Here is a 26,648-nt window from a genome sequence, read left to right on the forward strand (position 1 = left end):
TCTGTAAAGGGATCACAGATTGTTGCAAGAAACATAAGGTTGTGATAGTACAAACAAGAGAAAATCTGCAGATGCTGGAAATCCAAACAAAACACACAAAATGCTGGGGGATCTCAGCAGGCCAGACAACATCTATAGAAAAAAGTACAGTCGATGTTTCGGGTCCGAGACGTCAACTGTACTCTTTTCTGTAGATGTTGTCTGCCTGCTGAGTTCCTCCAGCAGGTTGTTACAGTAGGTGATTTTAACTTTCCACATATTGACTGGGAATCCCATACTGTAAAAGGTTTAGGTAGGATAGAGGTTGTCAAATGTGTTCAGGAAAGTTTCCTTCATCAGTACTTAGAAGTCCCAATGAGAGAGCGTGTGATACTGGATCTGCTATCAGGGAACGAGATGGGGCAGGTGGCAGAAGCTTGTGTTGGGGAACACTTTGCATCCGGTGATCATAATGCCAGTAGTTTCAAAGTAAACATGCAGAAAAGATAGATCTGATCCACAGGCTGCAATTCTAAATTGGTGTAAGGCCAGTTTTGATTGTGTCAGAAATGATCTGGCCAGTGCAGATTGGGACAGGTTGTTTTCTGAGAAAAGTGTACTTGGTAAGTGTAAGGCCTTTAAAAGTGAAATTTTGAGACTACAAAGCGTGTACGTGCATGTCAGAATAAAAGGTAAAGATATCAATTGTAGGGAAACTTGGTTTTCAAGAGATATTGAGGCCCTGGTTAATAGAAAAATGGAGGTGTATGGCAGATAGAGGCAGGTAGGAACAAATGAGGTGCTTATGGAGTACAAGAAATGCAAGAGAACACTTAAGAAAGAAATCAGGAGGGCTAGAAGAAGGCATGAAGTTGTTCTAGCAGACAAGGTGAAAGAGAATCCTAAGGGATTCTACAGAAATGTTAAAAAGCAAAAGGACTGCAAGGGGCAAAATTGGTCCTATGGAAGCCAAGAATGGTAATCCATGTGAGGAGCCATAACAGGTGGTGGAGACCTTAAATGCATTCTTTACATCTGTATTTACTCAGGAGATGGGTACAGAGTGAGGCAAAGCCACATCAACTTCATCTACAGATTACAGAGGAGGATGTGTTTGTCTTTGTGCTTGATAGGTCCTGTCTGAGAGTTTGAGGAAGTTACCAGGAAATTAGACGGAGGCAAGGCAGAGGATGTTGTCTCCATGGAATTTAGTAAGGCATTTGACAAGGAGCCGTAGGGGAGGTTGTTCAAAAAGGTGCAATCACTCAGCATTCAAGATGAGGTAGTAAATTGGATTAGACATTGGCGTTGTGGGAGAAGTCAAAGAGTGGTCGTAGAGGGTTGTCTCTCTGACAGGGGGCCTGTGACTAGTGGAGTGCAGCAGAGATCAGTGCCTGGTTCATTGTTGTTTGTCAGTGATCTGGATGATGACGTGGTTAAAAGGATCAACAGATTTGCAGATGACACTAAGTTTGGGGTGTAGTGGACAGTGAGGAAGGCTGTTATGAAGGATCTGCATCAGATGGAATGTAATGCAGACAAGTGTGAGGTTTTGCACTTCAATAGGACCAGCCAGGGTAGGTTTTACAGTGAACGGTAGGACACTGAAGAATGTAGTGGAACAAAGTGATCTGGAAATACAGGTCCATAATCAATTGAAAGTGATGTCACAGGCAGATAGGGTCGTAAAAAGGCTTTTGACACATTGGCCTTCATAAATCAATGTATTGAGTACAGAAGGTGGGATGTTAGTCTGAAGCTGTATAAGATGTTAATGAACCCTAATTTGGAGTGTTGTGTGCAGTTTTGGTCACCTACGTACAGGAAAGATGTAAACAAGGTTGAAAGAGTACGGTGAAATTTTACAAGGATGTTGCTAGGTCTGGAAGACCTGAGCTGTAGGAAAAGATTGGATCAACTGTATTCCCTGGAACATAGAAGATTGAGAGGAGATTTGAGGGAGATATACAAAATTATGAGGGTGTATATAGGACAAATGTAAGCAGGTTTTTTCCACTGAGGTTGGGTGGGATTACAACCAGAGGTCATGGGTTAGGGGTGAAAGATGAAAAGTTTAAGGGGAATATGATGGGAAGCTTCTTCACTCAGAGGGTGGTGAGAGTGTGTTTTTGTGCTGTATTTCTCTATCACTCTTGTACATCCTCTTGATGGTAGCAATGAGAAGAGGACATGTCCTGGGTGATGGGGGACTTAATGATGGATGTTGCCTTTCTCAGGCATCGCTTTTTGAAGGTGTCCTGGATGCTGGGGAGGCCAGTGCTCATGATGGAGATGACTAAGTTTACAACGTTCTGCTGCTTTTTCTGATCCTCTGGAGCGGCCCCTCCATACCAGACGGTGATGCCGCCAGTTAGAACGCTCTCCACAGTGCATCTAGAAATACGTGACGTACCGAATCTCCTCAAACTCCTAATGAAGCATTACCACAGTTATGCCTCCTTTGGATCAGTATGTTGGGCCAAATCTCACTTACTGCACTTCCTCAGTAACTGTGACACTTTATTCTGCATTCTGTTTTTGTGTAAGCCACCTCGATGTACTGACATACGGAATGATCTGTGCGCAGACATCGGTAATAACAGATGAGAGCTGGTCTGGACTTACCACGATGGCATCACTGGCCCCCGTTGAGAGGAAGATGTTGTCTGGGTTTGATGGGATTCCGCTGTCCCGTCTCTCGATATACTTGGCCACATTCTGCCGAATGATCTCGATGCCCTGGCTTGCGGAGTAGGCACCTGTGAGATGTGACCCCAGGAATCTCAGCATTCAAAGACCTCGGCACCCGGTGACCCAGACCTTCACCCCTCCACCCCACCTTGAGAACTCTGCCTCCTCTTGAACGTGCCACTCCACCCCCTCCTGGAACCCACAGGGATGGAAGAGAGCGGGACAGGAGCCCAGCACACCATCACATGGTAGTGTAGTGGTTAGTGCAAGGCTAGTGCTGCTTGGGGTGCTGGAGTTCACAGTTCAATTCCTGCACCGTCGGTAAGCAGGGTGGGGACAAGGGTGCAGGAAGCAGAAGGGTGGGGGGATGCTCAGAAGGTTGGAAGGGGAAGAGGCGATGATGCATCAATCCAGGAGAAGCGGGAGGCTCAGAGACGAAAGATTGGGCATCTGGCCCACGCTAACTGAGACTCCCATCTCCCAAACTTGTCCCAATCACCAGCATTTGGCCAATAGCTCTCTGAATACTTCCTCTCTGCAGTATCGCAAACAGTTCTGGTCACCTCATTATAGGAAGGAAGTCGAGGCTTTGGAGAGGGAGCAGAAGAGGTTCACCAGGATGTTGCCTGGATTAGAGGGCATGAGCTATCCTGAGAGGTCGGACAAACTTGGGTTGTGTTCTCCGGAGTGGTGGAAACTGAGGGGAGACATGCTGGAGGTGTATGAGACTACGAGAGACATAGAGACAGTATCTTTATCCCAGGGTTGAAATGTCCAGTGCCAGAGGGCAGGCATTTAAGGTGAGGGGTTCACATGGAAGGAGATGTGAGGGCTAAGGTTTTTTTAAACACAGAGAGTGCAGGCAGATACATCAGGGACTTTTAAGAGCTGTTAAGATAGACACATGAATAAAAGAGAAATGGAAGGATATTGTGTAGGCAGAAGAGATTAGTTTAGTTAACCATTTGATTACTAATTGAACTGGTTTGGTATAACGTCATGGTCCAGAGGGCCTGTTCCTGTGCTAGACTGATCTATGCTCTATGTCCTATCCATGTACCTGTCCAAGAATTGTTTAAATGTTGTTAATGTAGATTCAGATTAATTTATTTCCCACACATCCAGTGAAATAGTCAACCAACACAGCTGAGGTTTTGCAGGGAGCAGACTGCAAGTGTCGCCTACTGGGGCATAGGACACTGACAGCAGCTCACCAGAGTTCTTGGTCCAGGGCCATATTTCAAGTTGGCCCCATGTATAGCCCACCTTATGATCCTAGGTGAGGATCCACCAGGGATAAGGTCTTCGGAGCTTCTGTTGGTGTTTCTGTAGCGCTGGGTTTTACAGAATGGGTTGCTAGCCCCATGCCCAACCCTCCTCCTTTTGTAGCCAGGCTTGGGACTGTCAATGGTGGAGCTGGCTGTTTCTGCCACTTATGGTCTGATACAGCTCCTTCAGATCACCTCTCAGTCTCCTTCTTTCCAGGGAAGGAGACACAGACTCCTCGTGTAACTCAACACAATGTCCCAACTTCAACACACAGTTCCCAAGCTGAAGTTGAGGAATAGAGAGAGAAGAGATAGCATAGTTGTTGGGGTCCGGTGGTTCCTGAAGGTTATCATAGCCGGGGAGGTAGTGGGGACAAGCTCCCAACAGCATGGGCCTCAAAAAGCTTCTGACCACCAAGTTCAGCTCCCTGGCCTTCATGTGCGGCTTCGTAGAAACGGAATCATTTCTACTGACAGGAGAAGGGGCAAAGTCAGGCAATTGGTGCCTTAAACAGTTGCTTTGGACAGATAGAGATCTTCAGCTGTGTTTCGGTGCTCACTCAGCAGAAGGGAAGCTCTGATCTCAAACCTCTGCTTCTTTGCAGCTGCACCTGCGCGTGGGGAAGGCTTGGGGAGTAAACGCCAAGCATCACGGCATTGAGTTCAGTGCTGACGGACAACTCTGGCGATGCTGCTCTTTCCGTCTCTGCCGTTCCTTTGGATGTATCAGCTGCGTGGAGAGGGAGAGCTTGCTCTCCATATTGTACTGGTCAGCTTGTGTATCAAGCTAGATAGCTGGGACACAACATCCATGGTCATCCCCGACCAACAGGGAGCCTGCAATTGAGAGTGAGGAGTTTGGGTAGGGGGTTCTGAGTCCAGGGAGTGAGAGGTGAATTGTAGGGAGTGGTGTTGAGGAGGATGTGATGGAAGGAGGTAGATACAGGGTGAAAGGGAGGTGGGATTCACACCATGGGTAGATTGGGAGGCAATGGAATTGGCTGTGACACCAGCCCCCACCTCCCCGGTCTATTTGTGTCTATAGAATGGGAACCTTTGGTCTCAACATCTTTGTGGGACCCTGTGCACCAACCCACCACTCCAGTGAGGCCCAGCCCCTCTCACCCAGGCTCTTTCCCCCACAGCTGTCGAGGATTCTCCTCGCCCTTGACTTGGCATCTTCAGGTAGACCAGGGTCACACAGGAGCTGAGGATAGGTGCAGATGGCCAGGACCTGTGGGGGCAAGAGAGGCAGTCAGTCCCCACCCTCCCTCATTGGAGCAATGATCCAGGTGGGGTGGGGTACGTTTGGAGAGATGGGAAGGAGACGGAGAGAAGACGGAGTAAAAGGGGAGAGGAAACTGGGAGAAGAGAAGGAGGAGGAGAGAAAGGTGGAGATGGGGGAGGGTGGGAGAAGATGGGAAGGAGAGGGAGGAGAAGAGGAAGGGGAGGGGGAGAAGACAGGGTGGAGACAGAGTGGAGTGGGTGGGGGGAGAGGGGATATTGGTAGGAGAAGAGGGGGAAAGGAAGAAAGGGGAAGGGGAGGGGAGAAGATCAGGAGGGGAGGGATGGGAAGGGGAAGCAGACAGGGAGGAAGGGGAAGAGATGGAGGTATGTGGAGGAATGAGGGACTAGTTGGGGAGGGGAGGGTGGAGGAGACGAGGAAATGTGGTGTATGAGGGGAGGAGATGGAGAGATGGGTAGGAAGGGGGTAGGAGGTGAGGTGGAGAGGGTGGAGACAACAGGGAGATGGGGAGGAAATAGATAGATAGATAGATACTTTATTGATCCCATGGAAATTACTGTGTCACAGTAGCATTACAAGTACACATATATATAAATATTAGAAAAGAAGTCAAAAGAATAAAAAATAAGTTACCTCAAACAGTCTAACAGGAGAGGGTCATCACTTCTCCGACTATCGGTTGACTCATTATAGAGCCTGATGGCGGAGAGTAAGAATGGCCTCACATATCACTCTTTGGAGCAGGGCAGTTGTCTCAGTCTGTTACTAAACGTGCTCCTCTGTTCAGCCAAGGTGGCATGCAGAGGGTGAGAAACATTGTCCAGAATTGCCAGGGTTTTCTGTTGGGTCCTTTGCTCTACCACAGTCTCCAGTGTGTCCAGTACAGAGACAGCCTTTCTAATCAGTTTGTTCAGCCTGTTGGCATCACCCGTGTTGATAGCACTGCCCGAGCTCACTACTGCATAGAAGATTGTACTGCAGACAACAGGCCTGCACACTCCAAAGGACCTCAGTCTCCTCAGGAAGTTGAGGCGACTCTGGCCCTTCTTGTACACGGCCTGTGAGTTGGTGCTCCCCTCAAGCCTGTCACCCTCAGGTAACTGAGGTCCGCACCACAGGGAGCAGTAACAGACTTAGTTGTGGGGAGATGGAAGGGAACAGGGAGGAGGAGGGTCAGAAATTCAGTGGAGGTTGTGACTCAGCAGCTGACCGTGCTGGTCCACTGTAGGGCTCGGACTCAGGGATGACGTCCAGCCCAAGCTTGTGGCCACAGCGACATAGGCCCTGACCCCTCAGATGGTCACCCCAGCCCCCACAGACACCTGCCCCCTTACCTGTCGGATGAAGGTGATGGGTTTCTGACCCATGGCATGTGCATCCCCAATGTTGGCTCTGATCACTTCTGAGAAGGGTTTCTTGACACCCTGTGGAGGGACACAGGAGACCAACCTTAGCAGAGTTCCCTGCCCACAAACTGATGTAAAGATTGCGATATCAAAGCTATCTTATATATTTATACTTCATGCAGTTTTTATGATAGTGCTCTTTATATGATTTTTTGTGCTGCATTTGATCCAGAGTTACAATGATCTCAGTATCCTTTACTATAGTGTACTGAAAATGACATTAAACAATCTTGAACAGGGGAGAGTCAGGCACTTTCACCCCAGGGTAGAAATCACAGTACTGAGGGGAGAGGGGAGAGACAGGCCCTTTCTCCAGGGTGGAAATCACAGTACTGAGGGGACAGGGGAGAGTCAGGCACTTTCTCCAGGGTGGAAATCACAGTACCAAGGGGACAGGGGAGAGTCAGGCACTTTCTCCAGGGTGGAAATCACAGTACTGAGGGGACAGGGGAGAGTCAGGCCCTTCCACCCAGGGTAGAAATCACAGTACTGAGGGGACAGGGGAGAGTCAGGCCCTTTCTCCAGGGTGGAAATCTCAGTACTGAGGGGACAGGGGAGAGTCAGGCACTTTCTCCAGGGTGGAAATCTCAGTACTGAGGGGACAGGGGAGAGTCAGGCACTTCCACCCAGGGTAGAAATCACAGTACTGAGGGGACAGGGGAGAGTCAGGCCCTTTCTCCAGGGTGGAAATCTCAGTACTGAGGGGACAGGGGAGAGTCAGGCACTTCCACCCAGGGTAGAAATCACAGTACTGAGGGGACAGGGGAGAGTCAGGCACTTCCACCCAGGGTAGAAATCTCAGTACTGAGGGGACAGGGGAGAGTCAGGCCCTTTCACCCAGGGTAGAAATCACAGTACTGAGGGGACAGGGGAGAGTCAGGCACTTTCTCCAGGGTGGAAATCACAGTACTGAGGGGACAGGGGAGAGTCAGGCCCTTTCTCCAGGGTGGAAATCACAGTACTGAGGGGACAGGGGAGAGTCAGGCACTTCCACCCAGGGTAGAAATCTCAGTACTGAGGGGACAGGGGAGAGTCAGGCACTTTCTCCAGGGTGGAAATCACAGTACTGAGGGGACAGGGGAGAGTCAGGCACTTCCACCCAGGGTAGAAATCTCAGTACTGAGGGGACAGGGGAGAGTCAGGCCCTTTCACCCAGGGTAGAAATCACAGTACTGAGGGGACAGGGGAGAGTCAGGCACTTTCTCCAGGGTGGAAATCACAGTACTGAGGGGACAGGGGAGAGTCAGGCCCGTTCTCCAGGGTAGAAATCACAGTACTGAGGGGAGAGGGGAGAGTCAGGCCCTTTCTCCAGGGTAGAAATCACAGTACTGAGGGGACAGGGGAGAGTCAGGCACTTTCTCCAGGGTGGAAATCTCAGTACTGAGGGGACAGGGGAGAGTCAGGCACTTCCACCCAGGGTAGAAATCACAGTACTGAGGGGACAGGGGAGAGTCAGGCCCTTTCTCCAGGGTGGAAATCTCAGTACTGAGGGGACAGGGGAGAGTCAGGCACTTCCACCCAGGGTAGAAATCACAGTACTGAGGGGACAGGGGAGAGTCAGGCACTTTCTCCAGGGTGGAAATCACAGTACTGAGGGGACAGGGGAGAGTCAGGCACTTCCACCCAGGGTAGAAATCTCAGTACTGAGGGGACAGGGGAGAGTCAGGCCCTTTCACCCAGGGTAGAAATCACAGTACTGAGGGGACAGGGGAGAGTCAGGCACTTTCTCCAGGGTGGAAATCACAGTACTGAGGGGACAGGGGAGAGTCAGGCCCTTTCTCCAGGGTAGAAATCACAGTACTGAGGGGAGAGGGGAGAGTCAGGCCCTTTCTCCAGGGTAGAAATCTCAGTACTGAGGGGACAGGGGAGAGTCAGGCCCTTTCACCCAGGGTAGAAATCACAGTACTGAGGGGACAGGGGAGAGTCAGGCACTTCCACCCAGGGTAGAAATCACAGTACTGAGGGGACAGGGGAGAGTCAGGCACTTCCACCCAGGGTAGAAATCTCAGTACTGGGGGGAGAGGGGAGAGTCAGGCCCTTTCACCCAGGGTGGAAATCTCAGTACTGAGGGGAGAGGGGAGAGTCAGGCCCTTTCTCCAGGGTAGAAATCACAGTACTGAGGGGAGAGGGGAGAGTCAGGCCCTTCCACCCAGGGTAGAAATCTCAGTACTGAGGGGACAGGGGAGAGTCAGGCACTTTCACCCCAGGGTGGAAATCTCAGTACTGAGGGGACAGGGGAGAGTCAGGCACTTTCACCCAGGGTGGAAATCTCAGTACTGAGGGGACAGGGGAGAGTCAGGCACTTTCACCCAGGGTAGAAATCTCAGTACTGAGGGGAGAGGGGAGAGTCAGGCCCTTCCACCCAGGGTAGAAATCTCAGTACTGAGGGGAGAGGGGAGAGTCAGGCCCTTTCACCCAGGGTGGAAATCTCAGTACTGAGGGGAGAGGGGAGAGTCAGGCCCTTCCACCCAGGGTAGAAATCTCAGTACTGAGGGGACAGGGGAGAGTCAGGCACTTCCACCCAGGGTAGAAATCTCAGTACTGAGGGGAGAGGGGAGAGACAGGCCCTTTCACCCAGGGTAGAAATCTCAGTACTGAGGGGAGAGGGGAGAGTCAGGCACTTTCACCCAGGGTAGAAATCTCAGTACTGAGGGGAGAGGGGAGAGTCAGGCCCTTCCACCCAGGGTAGAAATCTCAGTACTGAGGGGACAGGGGAGAGTCAGGCACTTCCACCCAGGGTAGAAATCTCAGTACTGAGGGGAGAGGGGAGAGACAGGCCCTTTCACCCAGGGTAGAAATCTCAGTACTGAGGGGACAGGGGAGAGTCAGGCACTTTCTCCAGGGTGGAAATCACAGTACTGAGGGGACAGGGGAGAGTCAGGCCCTTCCACCCAGGGTGGAAATCCCAGTACTGAGGGGACAGGGGAGAGTCAGGCCCTTTCACCCAGGGTGGAAATCTCAGTACTGAGGGGACAGGGGAGAGTCAGGCCCTTTCTCCAGGGTAGAAATCACAGTACTGAGGGGACAGGGGAGAGTCAGGCACTTTCTCCAGGGTGGAAATCACAGTACTGAGGGGACAGGGGAGAGTCAGGCCCTTTCACCCAGGGTGGAAATCACAGTACTGAGGGGACAGGGGAGAGTCAGGCACTTTCACCCAGGGTGGAAATCACAGTACTGAGGGGACAGGGGAGAGTCAGGCACTTTCACCCCAGGGTAGAAATCTCAGTACTGAGGGGACAGGGGAGAGTCAGGCACTTTCACCCATGGTAGAAATCATAGTACCAAGGGGACAGGGGAGAGTCAGGCCCTTTCTCCAGGGTAGAAATCACAGTACTGAGGGGACAGGGGAGAGACAGGCACTTTCACCCAGGGTGGAAATCTCAGTACTGAGGGGACAGGGGAGAGTCAGGCACTTTCACCCCAGGGTGGAAATCTCAGTACTGAGGGGACAGGGGAGAGTCAGGCACTTTCACCGCAGGGTAGAAATCACAGTACTGAGGGGACAGGGGAGAGTCAGGCACTTTCACCCCAGGGTGGAAATCTCAGTACTGAGGGGACAGGGGAGAGTCAGGCACTTTCACCCCAGGGTGGAAATCTCAGTACTGAGGGGACAGGGGAGAGTCAGGCACTTTCACCCAGGGTGGAAATCTCAGTACTGAGGGGACAGGGGAGAGTCAGGCACTTTCACCCAGGGTAGAAATCACAGTACTGAGGGGACAGGGGAGAGTCAGGCCCTTTCTCCAGGGTAGAAATCACAGTACTGAGGGGAGAGGGGAGAGTCAGGCCCTTTCACCCAGGGTAGAAATCACAGTACTGAGGGGACAGGGGAGAGTCAGGCCCTTTCTCCAGGGTAGAAATCACAGTACTGAGGGGACAGGGGAGAGTCAGGCACTTTCACCCAGGGTAGAAATCACAGTACTGAGGGGACAGGGGAGAGTCAGGCCCTTTCACCCAGGGTGGAAATCACAGTACTGAGGGGAGAGGGGAGAGTCAGGCCCTTTCACCCAGGGTAGAAATCACAGTACTGAGGGGACAGGGGAGAGTCAGGCCCTTTCTCCAGGGTAGAAATCACAGTACTGAGGGGACAGGGGAGAGTCAGGCACTTTCACCCAGGGTAGAAATCACAGTACTGAGGGGACAGGGGAGAGTCAGGCCCTTTCACCCAGGGTGGAAATCTCAGTACTGAGGATGGCACAGCTGGCTAGCCTAGTGTACTGCAGAGCCAGTGACCTGGGTCCAAGTTCACTGTGTCAGTGACCACGTGGGTTTCCTCCCATATGTCACCAGCATATAGGGAGTCGGCTGATTGGTCTCATGGGTAGAACTGGGCCATGCAGGCTCTTTGGGCTGGAAAGGCCTGTGACCGTGTGGTATCTCTAAATACATTACATATGGAATCAGGAGAGGCACAGGCCGGGTGAATGCACATTCTCAGGGCTGGGGAATCATGAGCACAGGGTCAGTGAAGTAATTAATTATTTACAGCCTTGGGTTTATGGTAAACGGGAGGGGTCCATGGCATGAAAAACAGTGTGAACTCCTGATTTGGAGATACATGAAACAGACCCTTCTGGCCTAACGAGTCACACTGCTCAGCGACACCCAGTTAACCCTGGCCTAATCACAGGCCAATTTACCATCACCAACCAACCGGTCGGTCGGTACACCTTTGGAGTGTGGGAGGAAACCGCAGCACTCGGAGGAAATCCACGTGCACACAGGACGAAGATACAAACTTTCTTACAGAGGACTGCGGGATTGACCTCTGACCTCCAACACCCTGAGCTGTAATAGTGACGTGCTGAGTGTAACGCTGCCCCCGAGTGAGAGGAGAATGGGACCTGAGGGCTACTTTTTACACCCAGACGCTGGTAGATATGTGGAACGAGCTGCCAGACAGGGTTTGACGTAGGTACGATTGTATCATCTAAAATGTACTTGGACAGATACAAGGATGGGAAAGATTAGTCATTCGTTTCACTTGTCACACATATATCGACACATTGGGTGCCAGGGTGGAGATACGTCTTTATCAAAGCAGGCGTGAGGCGCTCCTAACCCGCAGGCCACTCACGGGCAAGGTGTAGCACCCATTTAGCCCACTGGTCAGGGTCATGTGGGGCCCTGGGAGCAGGCGGATGGTCGTATGAGCAGCCGGTTTAAGATCACAAGTCTCGGTTATGTGACCACCAACACCAGGAAGACAATCTCTGAAGAGTATTGATCATGGCTGGTTCACCCGTCTTGTAAAGACACTGGCCAGAAGAAGGCAATGGCAAACCACTTCTACAGAAAGATTAGCCCAGAACAATCATGGAGACGGAAAGCCCATGATGGCCCACGTCATGTGACATGACACAGAACGATGATGAAACATACAGTGAAATGCTTCAATTGCGTCAGTGACCAACACAGTCTGAGAATGTGTTGGGGGCAGCCCGCAAGTGTCACCATGGTTCAGGCACAAACATTGCATGCCCACAACTTACCAACCCTAACCCGTGTGCCTTTGGGATGTGGGAGAAAACCCACGTGATCACGGGGAGAACGTCCTGACAGATGGTGGTAGTAACCTGCTGGTTTGGAATACTGTCATTTGTTTCTATTGCTTGTGTGATCTGTGCTTTTTCCCTCTTTTATGTTCTTTTTTTAATTGGGTTTCTTGCTTTGTGGCTGCCTGTAAGCAGACAAATCTCAAGGTGTAACATTCTTTGATAATAAATGTACTTTGGATCTTGAATCTTGGTAAGAATTGAATACCAATTTTGGGCTCTATGATGCATTGTGTTAACCAGCTAATCTACCGTACTGTTCTTAGGAATGAGAGGGGCAATTTCTTCACCTAGAGGGATCAGTGTATGGAACGAGCTGCAGGAGAACTGGTTGAAGCAGGTACATTAACAACATTTAAAAGGTAGTTGTACATGGATAGGAAAGGTTTAGAATGATGTTTCCCAACCATTTTTATGCCATGGACCAATACCGTCAAGCAAGGGGTTGTGAACCCCTGATAAAGAAGTTAATGGGTGAAATGTGGCCAAATGGGACTGGCTCAGGGAGACATCGTGCTCAGTATGGATCAGGGTCAATCTCCATGTCTCTGACACTGCTAGCATCTGAGGCTTGTTCTGAAGGAACTCAGCAAACATCATGTTGTGTGTTAGGATGCTTGGTAAGGGCAACATGGTAGCGCAGTGGCTAAGCACAGCCATTGTCAGCACCAGTGACCCAGTCCAATTCCTGCTGCCGTCTCTAAGGAATTTGTACGCTCTGCCAGTGACCGCGTGGATTTCCTCCAGGTACTCTGGTTTCCTCCCACATCCTGTGGGCTGGGGTTAATAAGCTGTGGATGCACTTTGCTGATGCTGGAAGCATTGTGAAACTTTCATCCTCAGACTGTCCGGGTTGCTGATGCAAACGATACATTTCACTATTTCGATGTACGTGCGACAGATAAAGCGAATGTTAAACACCGAAAGGATGTGTTAACGTGCTACTGTGGGCTTGATAGTGCATTGCCATCACAACCTGAGGCATTGGAGTTCAATGCAGGTGTCCTCATCGGGTTTCCCCACGAGCTCCAGTTTCCTCCCACGCTTCAAAGATGTACAGGGAAGGTTAATTAGTCATTGTAAATTGTTCTATAATTGGCTTACAGTTAGTTCGGGGTTAACATAGAACATAGAAATCTACAGCTCATGACAGTCCCTTCGGCCCACAATCTTGTGCCGACCATGTAACCTACTCTAGAAATTGCCTAGAATTTCTTTACCTGTAGCCCTCTATTTTTCTGAGCTCTACGTATCAGTCCAGGAGTCTCTTAAATAGAGATTTAGATCTTAAATATAGATAGGTAGATAGATGGATGAATAGGTAGATACATAGAAGTTCCCACAGCAAAGATTCAGGGGGTGACACTCTCTGCTTGACCGGTACAGATGTGGTCAGACTGTGGGATCGTGCTGTGCACCTGACAGCAGCTGAAGAGCAGGGTGTGTGCAAGTTAGATAGCATCAGCAACAGCCGGAGGGTATTGATTACTGCAGGTTCGCACCAGCACCACAAGCCTGGCCTTGTACTGAGGCACTGTGAGTTCACAGCACTGGGAGAGGCAGTAATCACCTTCAGAGATGATGCCCCTACCCCTCCACTTCCTGGATCAGTGAGCCAGGTGTCACTGAGTCATCACATAAAATATTCGTAACTCCCTGAAAGTTGTTAGGGTGGTTATAAGACAAACGGCCTGCTTTCCTTTATCAGTCAAAACATCTTTCCTGTCACCTTTCCTATTCTCCCCACCTGCCTGTCACCTCCCCCTGGTGCCCCTTCTCCTCCCCATCCTCCATGATCCACTCTCCTCTCCTATCAGATTCCTGCTTTTCCAGCCCTTAACTTTTCCCACCACCGGGTCTCACCTATCACCTCCTTTCCCTGCCCCCACCTTTTCATTCTGGCATCCTTCCCTTTCCCTCTCTGTCCAAAACGTCGACTGTACTCTTTCCCATCGATGCTGCCTGGCCTGCTGAGTTCCTCCAGCATTTTCTGTGTGTTGCTCAGATTTCAGCATCTGCCACATCTCTTGCGTTTTTCAGTTACGTTCCAGCCTTGCAAAGCTCAGGCGAGGCAGCACGTGGAATGTTGCGGACAGCTCTGGATGCCCGAGCGTAGGAAGGATGTTGAGGATTTGGAGAGGGTGCGGAAGAGCTTTACCAGGATGCTGCTTGAATTACAGGGTGCATGCAGCCTAGAGGCTGGATAGATTTAGGTTGTTTTTCTGGAGTGTCGGAGGTTGACATTGGTAAGATTATGAGAGGCTTAGATGGAGTAGGCAGACAATATCTTTTTCCCAGGGTTGAAATATCTAATACCAGAGGGTATGCATTTAAAATGAGAGGGGGTAATTTCACAAGAAATGGGAGGGGTGTTTTTGGTGGGAGTCTGGAATGAGTTGCCTGGGGTGGAGGTAGAGGCAGATAAATGAGAGATTTCTAAGAGACGTTTAGATAGGCACACGAAGGATACGGACACTGTGTCAGCAGAAGAGATTGGTTATTCAATTACTAATAACAGTACAGCATTGTGGGCCGAAGGGTCTGTTCCTGCTCTCTGTTCTAAAATGCTGGAGGAACTCGGATGGTCAGGCAGTGTCTCTGGAAATTAATTAAGAGTTGAAGTTTTGGGCTGAGACCCTTCTTCAGGACTGGAAAGAGTGGTGGCAGAAGCCAGAAGAATTCAGATTTCCGGCATCCGCAGAACCTCTTGTGCTGAATCAGGGCTGTGGCTGAACCTGCAGTGGGGGGCTCCGCCTCGGGCACAGCCCTCCCCAGCACCGAGAATGCCTCAGCGAAGCGTGCAGCACTGGGGCAAGCTCGCTTCCCACTGGGGAGCAAGACCCATCTCAACACTTGGGAAACATTTCTTCCCCTCTGCCATGAGATTGCTGAATAGACTGCCAACACTATTTAATCTCTTTTTCACTATCTGTTTATATATATTTCTTCTTTAACTCTCAGTAATTGTATTATGTAATGCAAGGCATTGTTGTCACAAAGATAAGTGAGTGACTTTAAACAAGATCTGATTCTTTTTCAAGAGGGGCCAGCAAAACAACTTCCAGACACAATGGTTCCCTCCCCAGTAAGTGAAGCCACAGCTGTTGGCCATGTGTTGTAAACAAGCTAATGCACTGATGGGGCCACGTATGGGAATCTTCACTCCTCCAGTGTGTGATGGGATGGTGTGGAGGGAGTTTCACTCTGTGTCTGACCCCGGAAGTGTGTGATGGGACGGTGTGGAGGGAGTTTCACTCTGTGTCTGACCCCGGGAGTGTGTGCTGGGACGGTGTGGAGGGAGTTTCACTCTGTGTCTGACCCCGGAAGTGTGTGATGGGACGGTGTGGAGGGAGTTTCACTCTGTGTCTGACCCCGGGAGTGTGTGATGGGATGGTGTGGAGGGAGTTTCACTCTGTGTCTGACCCCGGAAGTGTGTGACGGGACTGTGTGGAGGGAGTTTCACTCTGTGTCTGACCCCGGGAGTGTGTGACGGGACGGTGTGGAGGGAGTTTCACTCTGTGTCTGACCCCGGGAGCGTGTGACGGGACGGTGTGGAGGGAGTTTCACTCTGTGTCTGACCCCGGGAGCGTGTGACGGGACGGTGTGGAGGGAGATTCACTCTGTGTCTGACCCCGGGAGTGTGTGACGGGACGGTGTGGAGGGAGTTTCACTCTGTGTCTGACCCCGGGAGTGTGTGACGGGACGATGTGGAGGGAGTTTCACTCTGTGTCTGACCCCGGGAGTGTGTGACGGGACGGTGTGGAGGGAGTTTCACTCTGTGTCTGACCCCGGGAGTGCGTGATGGGACGGTGTGGAGGGAGTTTCACTCTGTGTCTGACCCTGGGAGTGTGTGATGGGACGGTGTGGAATTACCCTAAGCTGGTGACTGCACTGAGGATAGAGTGACATGGGTGTTGGAGCGAGTGGGTAGGGTGGGGGGCTGGTTGCATCTGCCCCACAAGCAGTCTGGTATCTATTCCAAATTCCAGCGTCTGTCAGTTTGCACAAAGAGGCAGCGTGCATCATTCAGGACAACCCTCCCCCCATCACCAAGGATATGTCCTCTTCTCATTTCTCCATCAAGGAGATACAGGAGCCTGAAGACACACACTTCATGTTTCAGGGACAGCTTCTTCCCCTCTTCATCAGATTTCTGAATGGGCAATGAACCCATCAACAGTACCTGACTATTTTTTCTGCTGTCTTTCTCCATTACATATTTAACTGAGTTTTTGATATCGAGCTGGAAGAACACAGAATTCTGCAGTTTTCCTTTAGCTCCCTGTGAGTCATTGCTGATTTCAGCAGATTGATTGAAAGCATACAGAGAAAATTTCCAAGGATTTTGTCAGGGAATGGTTTAATCCATTAGGCCGAATGAGGTGGTAGAGTGCAGGCCCCAGACCGTACCGAGATGATTGAATCCAATGTTTGGACGGAGATTTAAGCATCAGGCCAAGTAGAAAGGATTGGTACAGCCTGAATCAAGGGGTTGGGATCCAGACCCCAGAGCATTTCGAGGCGATTGAACCCAATGTTTGGACATTGATTTACGTGCTGGTGGGCCCGAGGCGAGGGACTGTTTCAGATCGCTCCTCCACCAAGTTGACTCGGCTCCGCGCTGAGCTCTGGGACTCTCTTGTGGGCTTCAGTTCAGAAACACTACTTGTTTGTGGGTTTTTTTCTCTACACGTTGGGTGTCTGATGGTCTTATTTTATATAGGTTCTTCTGGGTTTCTTTGTTTCACAGCTGCCTGCTAGGAGACAGTTCTCAAGTCGTATAATGTATACTTACTTTGATAATACACGTACTTTGAATTTTGTTCCCTGGAGCAGAGAATGAGGGGAGATTTGATAGTTATACAGAATTATGAGGGATATAGATAGGGTAAATGCACACAGGCTTTCTCCACTGAGGCTTGTAAGACTAGAGCTCGAGGTCATGGGTTAAAGGTGAAAGATGAAATGTTGAAGGGGAACATGAGGGGAAATGTTTGAATGCAACATTGAACAGATGTTTGAATACTAGGATGGGAGGGGAAAGGGGGCCGTGGTCTGGCTGCAGGTCAATGGTACAACTCCTATTCCTTCTATCTACAGCTACAGTGTAGTACCCAACAGGCCTGTGCCACGAAATTGCACCCACATGACCGATTAACCTGCTAACCCTTGCGTCTTTGGATTGTGGGAGGAAACTGGAGCACCCGGAGGAAACCCACGTGGTCTTGGTGAGAACAGTCGAGTTCCTTTCAGTGGTGAGAATGGAACCTGGGTCACTGGCTCTGAAATAGTGTTATGCTACCTCGGTAGAGTGGCATGGACTAGACGGGCCGAAGGGTGTTTCTGTGCTATGGTGCTCCTTGATTATGAAAGGAGAACTCTCTGAGTGCGCTCCCAGAGCCGGGAGCTACCTTTGACCTTGGCACTGAGCCATGGGGACACTGGCACCAAGCCAGTTCATCACAGTGCTGCTGGGCCAGAGAGAGTTCACTGAGGCCATTGTCAGAGAGCTGGCACTCTACGTGCTCCCTCACTGACTCCAATCAGACCCTGAGAGCAAGGTGCAGTTACAACATACCCCTGGGCTGAGAGTGGGGAAGGAGGATATAGCGCATTGCACAGTGGTTGTGTTCAGCTTGTTGTGTGTGACTCCATTGTGTTTCTTGTACTTACTGTGATAGCCTGCAGCTGAGTGAATCTTCGAAGTACAAGGTGACGTACTTGTACTTCGATAATACATTTACTTTCAACTTTGAACCTAAACTCAGGAGTTCTGACAGCCTCTATGAAAGAGAATAAACAGTTGACATTTCAGGCCGAGGCCCTTCATCAGGACTGGGCAGAAGCCCGAATAGGAAGGTAGTGGGTGGGGAGGAGGACGTGTACAAGATGGCAGGTGATAGGTGAGACCGGGTGAGGGGAATGAAGTAAGAAACTGTGAGGTGGTAGGTGGAAGAGATAAAGGGTTGAAGTTACCATAACTGGAGAGAAGGTTCTTGGGAAACTGCAAGGTTTGGACCAGATGGTGTACACCCCAGGGTTCTGAAAGAGGTGGCTGAAGAGATTGTGAAGGCATTAGTAATAATATTTCAAGAATGACTAGATTCTGGAGTGGTTCCAGAAGACTGGAAAGTTCCAAATGTCACTGGGGAGAGAGGCAGAGAAAGAAAACTACAGGCCAGTTAGTCTGACCTCAGTGGTTGGGAAGATGGTGGAGTGGATTGTTAAGGATGTGGTTTTGGTAAACTTGAAGGCACATGACAAAATGGGCCATAGTCAGCATGGTTTTCTCAAGGGAAAATCTTGTCTGATAAATCTGTTGGAATTATTTTAAGAAATAACAAGCAGGATAGACAAAAGAGAATCAGTTGATGTTGTGTACTTGGATTTTCAGAAGGCCTTTGACAAGGTGCCATACATGAGTCTGTTTAACAAGCTACAAGCCCATGGTATTACAGGAAAGATTCTAGCCTGGATAAAGCAGTGGCCGATTGGCAGGAGGCAAAGAGTGGGAATAAATGGAGCCTTTTCTGGCTGACTGGCAGTGATGTTCCACAGAGGTCTGTGTTAGGTCTAATTCTTTTTATGTTATACGTCAATGATTTGGATGAAGGGATTGAAGGCTTTGCAGATGATACAAAGATAGGTGGAGGGGCAGGTAGTTTGGAGGAAGTAGAGATGCTACAGCAGGACTTAAACAGATTGGAAGAATGGACTCTCAATAGGGGAGAGAGATATTGCTCCGCCAGGAGTTCATGTTGGACATTCTCCTATGGTCTAAATATTGGCAGTTTTCGTTTCACCATTTCGGAAAGTTTTGTAAGTTTGATTTTTTTTGGTGCACCAAATAAGCACCCTTGCACAAAAGTGCTAAGCGATTCCAGCCATCTAATTTTCTGTGGTCAAAACCCAGTTTCATAACATACCTATTTATGGTGAATGCCCACATGAAAATGAATCTCAGGTTGTAAATGGTGACATATATGTACTTTGATAGTAAATTTACTGCGAACCCAGCACTTAATCAATCCCTCTGGAGCTCACAGGACTAACCCAGGCATAGCTGTATGCATAACACCATTACAGTGCCAGTGATCCCCGCTGCTGACTGTAAAGAGTTTGTATGTTCTCCCGTGACCACGGGACTTCTGTTTGGGCAATCTGGCTTCATCCCACAGTCCAAAGACGTATGCGATTATGGGCATGCTACGTTGGCACTGGAGCATGGCATCACAGGAGGTTGAATGTTCTGCCACAGACTGCGGTGGAGGTCAAGTCCATGGGTATATATTAGGCAGAAGTTGATTGTTTCTTGATCAGTCGGGGCATCAAAGGATATGGCGAGAAGGCAGGTGTATGGGGTTGTGTGGGATCTGGGATCAGCCATGATGAAATGGTGGAGCAGACTCGATGGGCTGAATGGCCTAATTCTATTCCTATGTCTTAAGGTGTTATGGTATCTTGCCAAGTTTCAAGTAAGTATCCTGAGTATAGTTTGTAAAGTAGATTCCATGAAACCAGATAAGATAGCGTCAGTGAATGTGCAGAAGTGGTTGCATGAGAGGACTGGGGAACGAGTGACATTACCACGTTAATGATCAACCTAATGTCAAAGTGCAAGGCTTGCTATGGATTCTGAAATAGTTTTTTAGTGGTGCAGATTGGTGCATGAGAAAGGAAACTGAACTTTGTCAAGCAGACGGCTTTTGTAAAAGTGTATGTGGGGTGTTGTGTACACCCTGTGTGGGTGGGGTGTTGTGTACACCCTGTGTGAGTGGGGTGTTGTGTACACCCGGTGGGTGATGTGGTGTTGTGTACACCTGGTGGGTGACGGGGTGTTGTGTACACCCGGTGTGAGTAGGGGTGTTGTGTACACCCGGTGAGTGATGACACAAAGCTGGGTGGCAGTGTGAAATGTCAGGAGGATGTTATGAGAATGTAGGGTGACTTGGACAGTTTGGGTGAGTGGGCAAATGTATGGCAGATGCAGTTTAATGTGGATAAATGTGAGGTTATCCACTTTGGTGGCAAGAACAGGAAGGCAGATTACTATCTAAATGGAGTCAAGTTAGGAAAAGGGGAAGTACAACGAGATCTAGGTGTTCTTGTACATCAGTCAATGCAGGTACAGCAAGCAGTGAAGAAAGCTAATGGCATGCTGGCTTTTATGACAGGAGGAATTGAGTATAGGAGTAAAGAGGTCCTTCTGCAGCTGTACAGGGCCCTGGTGAGACCACACCTGGAGTATTGTGTGCAGTTTTGGTCTCCAAATTTGAGGAAGGACATTCTTGCTATTGAGGGAGTGCAGCGTAGGTTCACAAGGTTAATTCCCGGAATGGCGGGACTGTCATATGTTGAAAGATTAGAGTGACTGGGCTTGTATACACTGGAATTTAGAAGGATGAGAGGGGATCTGATTGAAACATATAAGATTATTAAGGGATAGGACACGCTGGAGGCAGGAAGCATGTTCCCGCTGATGGGTGAGTCCAGAACTAGAGGCCACAGTTTAAGAATAAGGGGTAGGCCATTTAGAACAGAGATGCAGAAAAACTTTTTCACCCAGAGAGTGGTGGATATGTGGAATGTTCTGCCCCAGAAGGCAGTGGAAGCCAAGTCTCTGGATGCTTTCAAGAGAGAGTTATATAGAGCTCTTATAGATAGCGGGGTCAAGGGATATGGGGAGAGGGCAGGAACGGGGTACTGAATGTGTATGATCAGCCATGATCACAGTGAATGGCGGTGCTGACTAGAAGGGCCGAATGGCCTACTCCTGCACCTACTGTCTACTGTGATGGGGTGTTGTGTACACCCGGTGGGTGACAGGGTGTTGTGTACAGCTGGTGTGGGTGACAGGGTGTTGTGTACACCCGGTGGGTGACGGGGTGTTGTGTACACCCGGTGGGTGACGGGGTGTTGTGTACAGCTGGTGTGGGTGACGGGGTGTTGTGTACACCCGGTGGGTGACGGGGTGTTGTGTACAGCTGGTGTGGGTGACGGGGTGTTGTGTACACCCGGTGGGTGACGGGGTGTTGTGTACAGCTGGTGTGGGTGACGGGGTGTTGTGTACACCCGGTGGGTGACGGGGTGTTGTGTGTGCTGCTCTGTGTTCTGAACTGAGTCATTTCAGTGGGATTGTTGTGAAACAAGAGTGCAGGCTGGAGCTATTTGCGAAGCTGTTTCAGTGTCTGGAATGTGTTGCCTGTTTACTCAGTGGAACAGCTGATACCAGGATTGGCGTACTGAAATCGGAGACAATTGAGAGGTGTTGAGAAAGACAATAGAATCTGCGCAGCCTGGAGGGACTGGAGCAAATCGGAACTGAAGGATAAATTCCACAACATATGTCAGTGATAATAAATGTGAGAAGGGTCAGCAGGGAGGCAGTAGGCTGAATGGCCTGTTTCAGAGCTGTCTGTGCATACTCTGGGTTTCCTTGTCCGGTTGCCAAAGACTTGCACACTGTGTGCATTCTGTAAGATATAGGAGCAGAATCAGGCCATTCGGCCCATCCACAATTCCATCACGGCTGAGCTTTTATCTCAACCCCATTCTCCCATCTTCGCCCCACAACACTTAACTCCTTCCTAATCAGGAACCTATCAATCACATGAGGGGTGCTGGCAATTCTGAGCAACACACACCAAATGCTAGCAAAACTGAGGGTGGATAACAGTCATGATGAAGGGGTTTGCCTGACTTGCTGTCCCTCCAGCATTTTGTGCGTTGCTCAAGAACCTATCGGCCTCCGCCTAGGGACGACTTCCGTAAGCCTCTGTGGCAGCAGACTCACTCAGAAATTTCTCCTCATTGTTCTAGTTATTCCGAGGCTCTGCCCTCTTTTGTCCTAGACTCCCCACGATAGGAAACATCCTCCCAACACCCACTCTGTCTTGGTCTTTCAATATTCAATAGGTTTGCGATCCCCACAAGCCACATCCTGACTCCATTGTGCAGGTTCAGAGCTACCAAAGGTCCTCATACTCTATGTTAACCCTTTTCTTCCCGAGACTTTATCATCTCTGCATTTGCCGGGCTGTGAAATGCATCCAGAGGACCCTGTATAAATGCCAGGCTGTATACCTGTACACAGCACGAATATCTGTACACAGCCCGAATACCTGTACAAATCCTCTATACATGTACACGTCCTGTATACCTGTACACAGCACGAATATCTGTACACAACCCATATACTTGTATACATCCTGTATACCTGTACACATCCCGTATGCCTGTACACATCCGGTATACCTGTACACATCCGGTATACCTGTACACAGCACGAATATCTGTACACAGCCCGAATACCTGTACAAATCCTCTATACATGTACATGTCCCGTATACCTGTACCCAGCACGAATATCTGTACACATCCTGTATACCTGTACACAGCACGAATATCTGTACACATCCTGAATGCCTGTACACATCCCGTATGCCTGTACACATCCCGCATACCTGTACACAGCCCAAATACCTGTACACGTCCAGTATACCTGTACACAGCACGAATATCTGTACACAGCCCAAATACCTGTATACATCCCGTATACCTGTACACATCCTGAATACCTGTATACAGCCCATTTATCTGTAAATATCCTGAATACCTGTATACATCCTGTACACATCCCGTGCACCTGTACACAGCCCAAATACCTGTATACATCCCGTATACCTGTACACATCCTGAATACCTGTATACAGCCCGTTTATCTGTAAATATCCTGAATACATGTATCCTGTACATGTATCCTGTACACATCCCATATACCTGTACATAGCCCATATACCTGCATACATCTTGTATACCTGTACACACCCTGAATACCTGTACACATCCCATATGCCTGTACGCAGCCCATATACCTGCATACATCCTGTATACCTGTACACATCCTGAATACCTGTACACATCCCATATGCCTGTATGCAGCCCATATACCTGTACACATCCCGCATACCTGTACACAGCCCGTATACTTGTACACATCCCAAATACCTGTACACATCCCGTATGCCTGTACACATCCCGTATGCCTGTACACAGCCCATATACCTGTACACATCCGGTATACCTGTACACATCCTGAATACCTGTATACAGCCCGTTTATCTGTAAATATCCTGAATACATGTATCCTGTACATGTATCCTGTACACATCCCATATACCTGTACATAGCCCATATACCTGCATACATCTTGTATACCTGTACACATCCTGAATACCTGTACACATCCCATATGCCTGTACGCAGCCCATATACCTGCATACATCCTGTATACCTGTACACATCCTGAATACCTGTACACATCCCATATGCCTGTATGCAGCCCATATACCTGTACACATCCCGCATACCTGTACACAGCCCGTATACTTGTACACATCCCAAATACCTGTACACATCCCGTATGCCTGTACACATCCCGTATGCCTGTACACAGCCCATATACCTGTACACATCCGGTATATCTGTACATATCCTGAACACCTGTACACAGCCCGTATACCTGTACACATCCTGAATACCTGTATACATCCTGTATACAGCCTGTTTATCTGTATACAGCCCATTTACCTGTACACATCCCATACACCTGTACATATCCCAAATACCTATACTCATCCCGTAAACCTGTTCACAGCCTGCAGGATTGGTGTGGAAGTAAATAACTTTGGATGTAGAGAACTTGTGGGATGTGCGCTGGAGAGCATATTGACTGGCTGGATCACAGCCTAGTATGGAAACACCAATGCCCTTGAACAGAGAATCCTACAAAAAGTAGTGGATAGGGTCCAGTCCATCATGGGTAAATCCCTGCCCACCACTGAGCACATCTACATGAAACTCCGCTGTAGAAAGCAGCGTCCATCTTCATGGGCCTCCACCACCCAGGAGCCTCAGGACCCAAACCACCAGGTTCAGGAACAGTTATTACCTTCAACCATCAGGCTCCTGAACCAGAGGGGATAATGTCACCTGCTTGTTTATTTATCATCATTTTATTTTTCTTTCTGTTTGTATCTGCAGTTTGTTTACCTTTGCACAGTGGTTGTCCGCCCTGTTGGTGCTGTCTTTCATTGATTCTGCTGTGGATATTGGATTTAGAAAGCTCTGGTGAGCCCTCGGTTGGAGTATTGTGATGCCTTTTCTTAGAAGGCATGTGTTAAGACTGAAGAGAACTCCATGGAGGTTCACGAAAACAATCCCTGGAATGTACAGCTTGCCAAATGAAGAGTACTTGATGGCTCTGGGCCTGTATTCACTAGAATTCAGAAGAATGAGGGGTGACCTCATTGAAGCCTGTTGAATGGTGAAAGGCTTTGATAGAGTGGATGTGGGGAGGATGTTTCCCATGGTGGGAGAGTCTAAGACCAGTGGACACAGCCTCAGAATAGAGGGGTTTCCTTTTAGAACAGAGATGAAGAGGAATATCTTTAGCCAGAGCGTGGTGAATCTGTGGAATTCTTTTCCACAGGCAGCTGTGGAGTCTGAGTCTTAACGTATATTTTAGGCAGAGGCTGACAGATCCTTGACTGATCGGGGCATGAAGGGATATGGGGAGAAGGCAGGAGATTGGGGCTGAGGAAAAATAGATCAGCCATGATGAAATGGCAGAGCAGACTTGATGGGCCAAATGGCCTAATTCAGCTCCTGTATCTAATGGCCTTATTGTGTATGCCCACAAGAGAAACGAATCTCAGGGTTGTATATAGGACCCTAAGGTACAGAAGCAGAATTAGGCCATTCAGCCCATTAAGTCTACTTCACCATTCCATCATGGCTGACTTATTATCCCTCTCAACCCCTTTCTCGTGCCTTTTCCCCATAAGCTTTGACACCCTGACTAATCCAGAACTTATCAACCTCTGCTTTAAATATACCCAATGACTTGGGCTCCACCGCCATAGGAGGCAACGAATTCCACAGACCCTCTGGCTAAAGAAATTTCTACTCAATTTTTTTATGAAGGGATGTTCCTCGATCCTGAGGCTGAGCCACGTAGTCCCAGACTCCCCTGTGCTGATAGAAATATTTACTTTGAACTCTGATCCCCTGATATACTCCACAGGGCAATTTACAATCTACTAAGCAGTTAGTGTCTGGAAGCAGAGCACCAGGAGGGTGGGGGAGAGGGAGAGGGTACACAAACTCCTTACAGAGTACGCCAGGACTGAACCCTGAACTCTGATCCCCTGATATACTCCACAGGGCAATTTACAATCTACTAAGCAGTTAGTGTCTGGAAGCAGAGCACCAGGAGGGTGGGGGAGAGGGTACACAAACGCCAGGACTGAGCCCTGAGCTGTGACAGCATCATGCTACCTGCTGTGGTACCATGGTGCCCGTGGTTAAAGGGCTGGCAGACTTTGAGGCTGAAGGATTGACACTGTCTGTGTTATTCCGCGTTCTGGCTGCAGTTGGCGGAGGGAGGTGGGCAGAGGACTTACCTGTTGCAGCTCCTTCTCGATGACGGCAGCTCGTAGCACGATGGGGCCGCGCACAGCGTACTCCACCTTCTTCACCTGCTGGTTCATCGAGTCCAGCGTCAGCACCTTCTGCCGGCCGTGGCCAAGGCCGTTCGTCCCGTCCACCGACATGCTGCTCACTTGCTGGCACCCCGCGCCTACCGACCTGCAGCGGAGGAGGAGGAGGGTGAAGGGAAACCGGTGGGCAGGGCTGGACAGGGCGTGCATGGCCAGAGCCAGCGTCTGTGTAAGGGCACGGCAGAGCGTCAGAGAGAGAGAGGGAGGGAGGGAGAAGCAGCCAAGCTCCACTGACACGGAGACTCCCTTAAAACATCTGGACCTTGAACAGAGTCCAGAACAGGCAAGTGAACTGGCCACTTCTGATAGGCAGAGACGGAGGGAGGGGAGAGAGCAGGACAGAGAAAGGGAGGGAGGGAGGGAGGGAGGGAGACTGGAAGAGAGAGGGGAGAGGGATAGGGAAAGGGAGGAAGGGGGAGAGAGAGGGAGGGGGAAAGAGGTGAGAGAGGGGGAGAGGGAGGGGGAGGGACAGAGAGAAAGGAGACAGTGGAGAGAGGGGGAGGAGGAGAGAGGGGAGAGGATGGGTGAGAGAAAGCTGAGAGGGGGAGAGAGGGATAGAGGGGTTGAGGGAGGGGATAGAGAGAGGAGAGAAGGGGCTAGAGTGGGTGAGAGTGGGAGGTGAAAGAGGTGATTTATGGTCAAGAGAGGGCAAGAGGGAGAGAGGGAAGGGAAGGGACATAGAGTGTGAGATAAGGGGGAGAGAGGGGAAGCAGGGAGGGTGGTAAGGGGTGAGTTGAGGAATCGGAGACAGAGGGGAAAGGGTTCAGGAATGTGTGGGGAGGGGTGTGAGGGGGAGTAGGAGTGCTGAGGTGAGGAGAGTGTGGGGTGAGGTGAAGTGGGGGAGAGTGTGTGAGGGAGAGGGGATGTTTAGGGGTGGGAATTGCAGGGAAATTGAGTGTGGGGAGTGTGGGGCAGGGTGAGTGTTGGGGGAGGAGTGTAGGGGAGGG

The 26,648-nt window shown here is 49.8% G+C and overlaps 1 protein-coding gene across 2 annotated transcripts in view; it reads right to left on the bottom strand.

The window, feature by feature from the left end:
- Window positions 1–25,957, bottom strand: part of LOC140732499 (alanine aminotransferase 2-like) — a 74,969-nt gene extending 49,012 nt beyond the window's left edge. The window contains exons 1-4 of one of the 2 annotated variants that reach the window (XM_073055271.1): window positions 25,606–25,957; window positions 6,519–6,608; window positions 5,064–5,172; window positions 2,605–2,738 (exon numbers count right to left, since the gene is read on the bottom strand). In XM_073055271.1, coding sequence (XP_072911372.1) covers window positions 2,605–2,738; window positions 5,064–5,172; window positions 6,519–6,608; window positions 25,606–25,851 — 579 coding nt within the window. In that variant the 5' untranslated portion in view covers window positions 25,852–25,957. The remainder of the gene's footprint in view (window positions 1–2,604; window positions 2,739–5,063; window positions 5,173–6,518; window positions 6,609–25,605) is intronic. The other variant, XM_073055270.1, reaches the window with a different exon arrangement.
- Window positions 25,958–26,648: the final 691 nt, after the last annotated feature.

This window comes from Hemitrygon akajei, chromosome 8, assembly GCF_048418815.1.
Source record: "Hemitrygon akajei chromosome 8, sHemAka1.3, whole genome shotgun sequence".
NCBI classification, from domain to species: Eukaryota; Metazoa; Chordata; class Chondrichthyes; order Myliobatiformes; family Dasyatidae; genus Hemitrygon; species Hemitrygon akajei.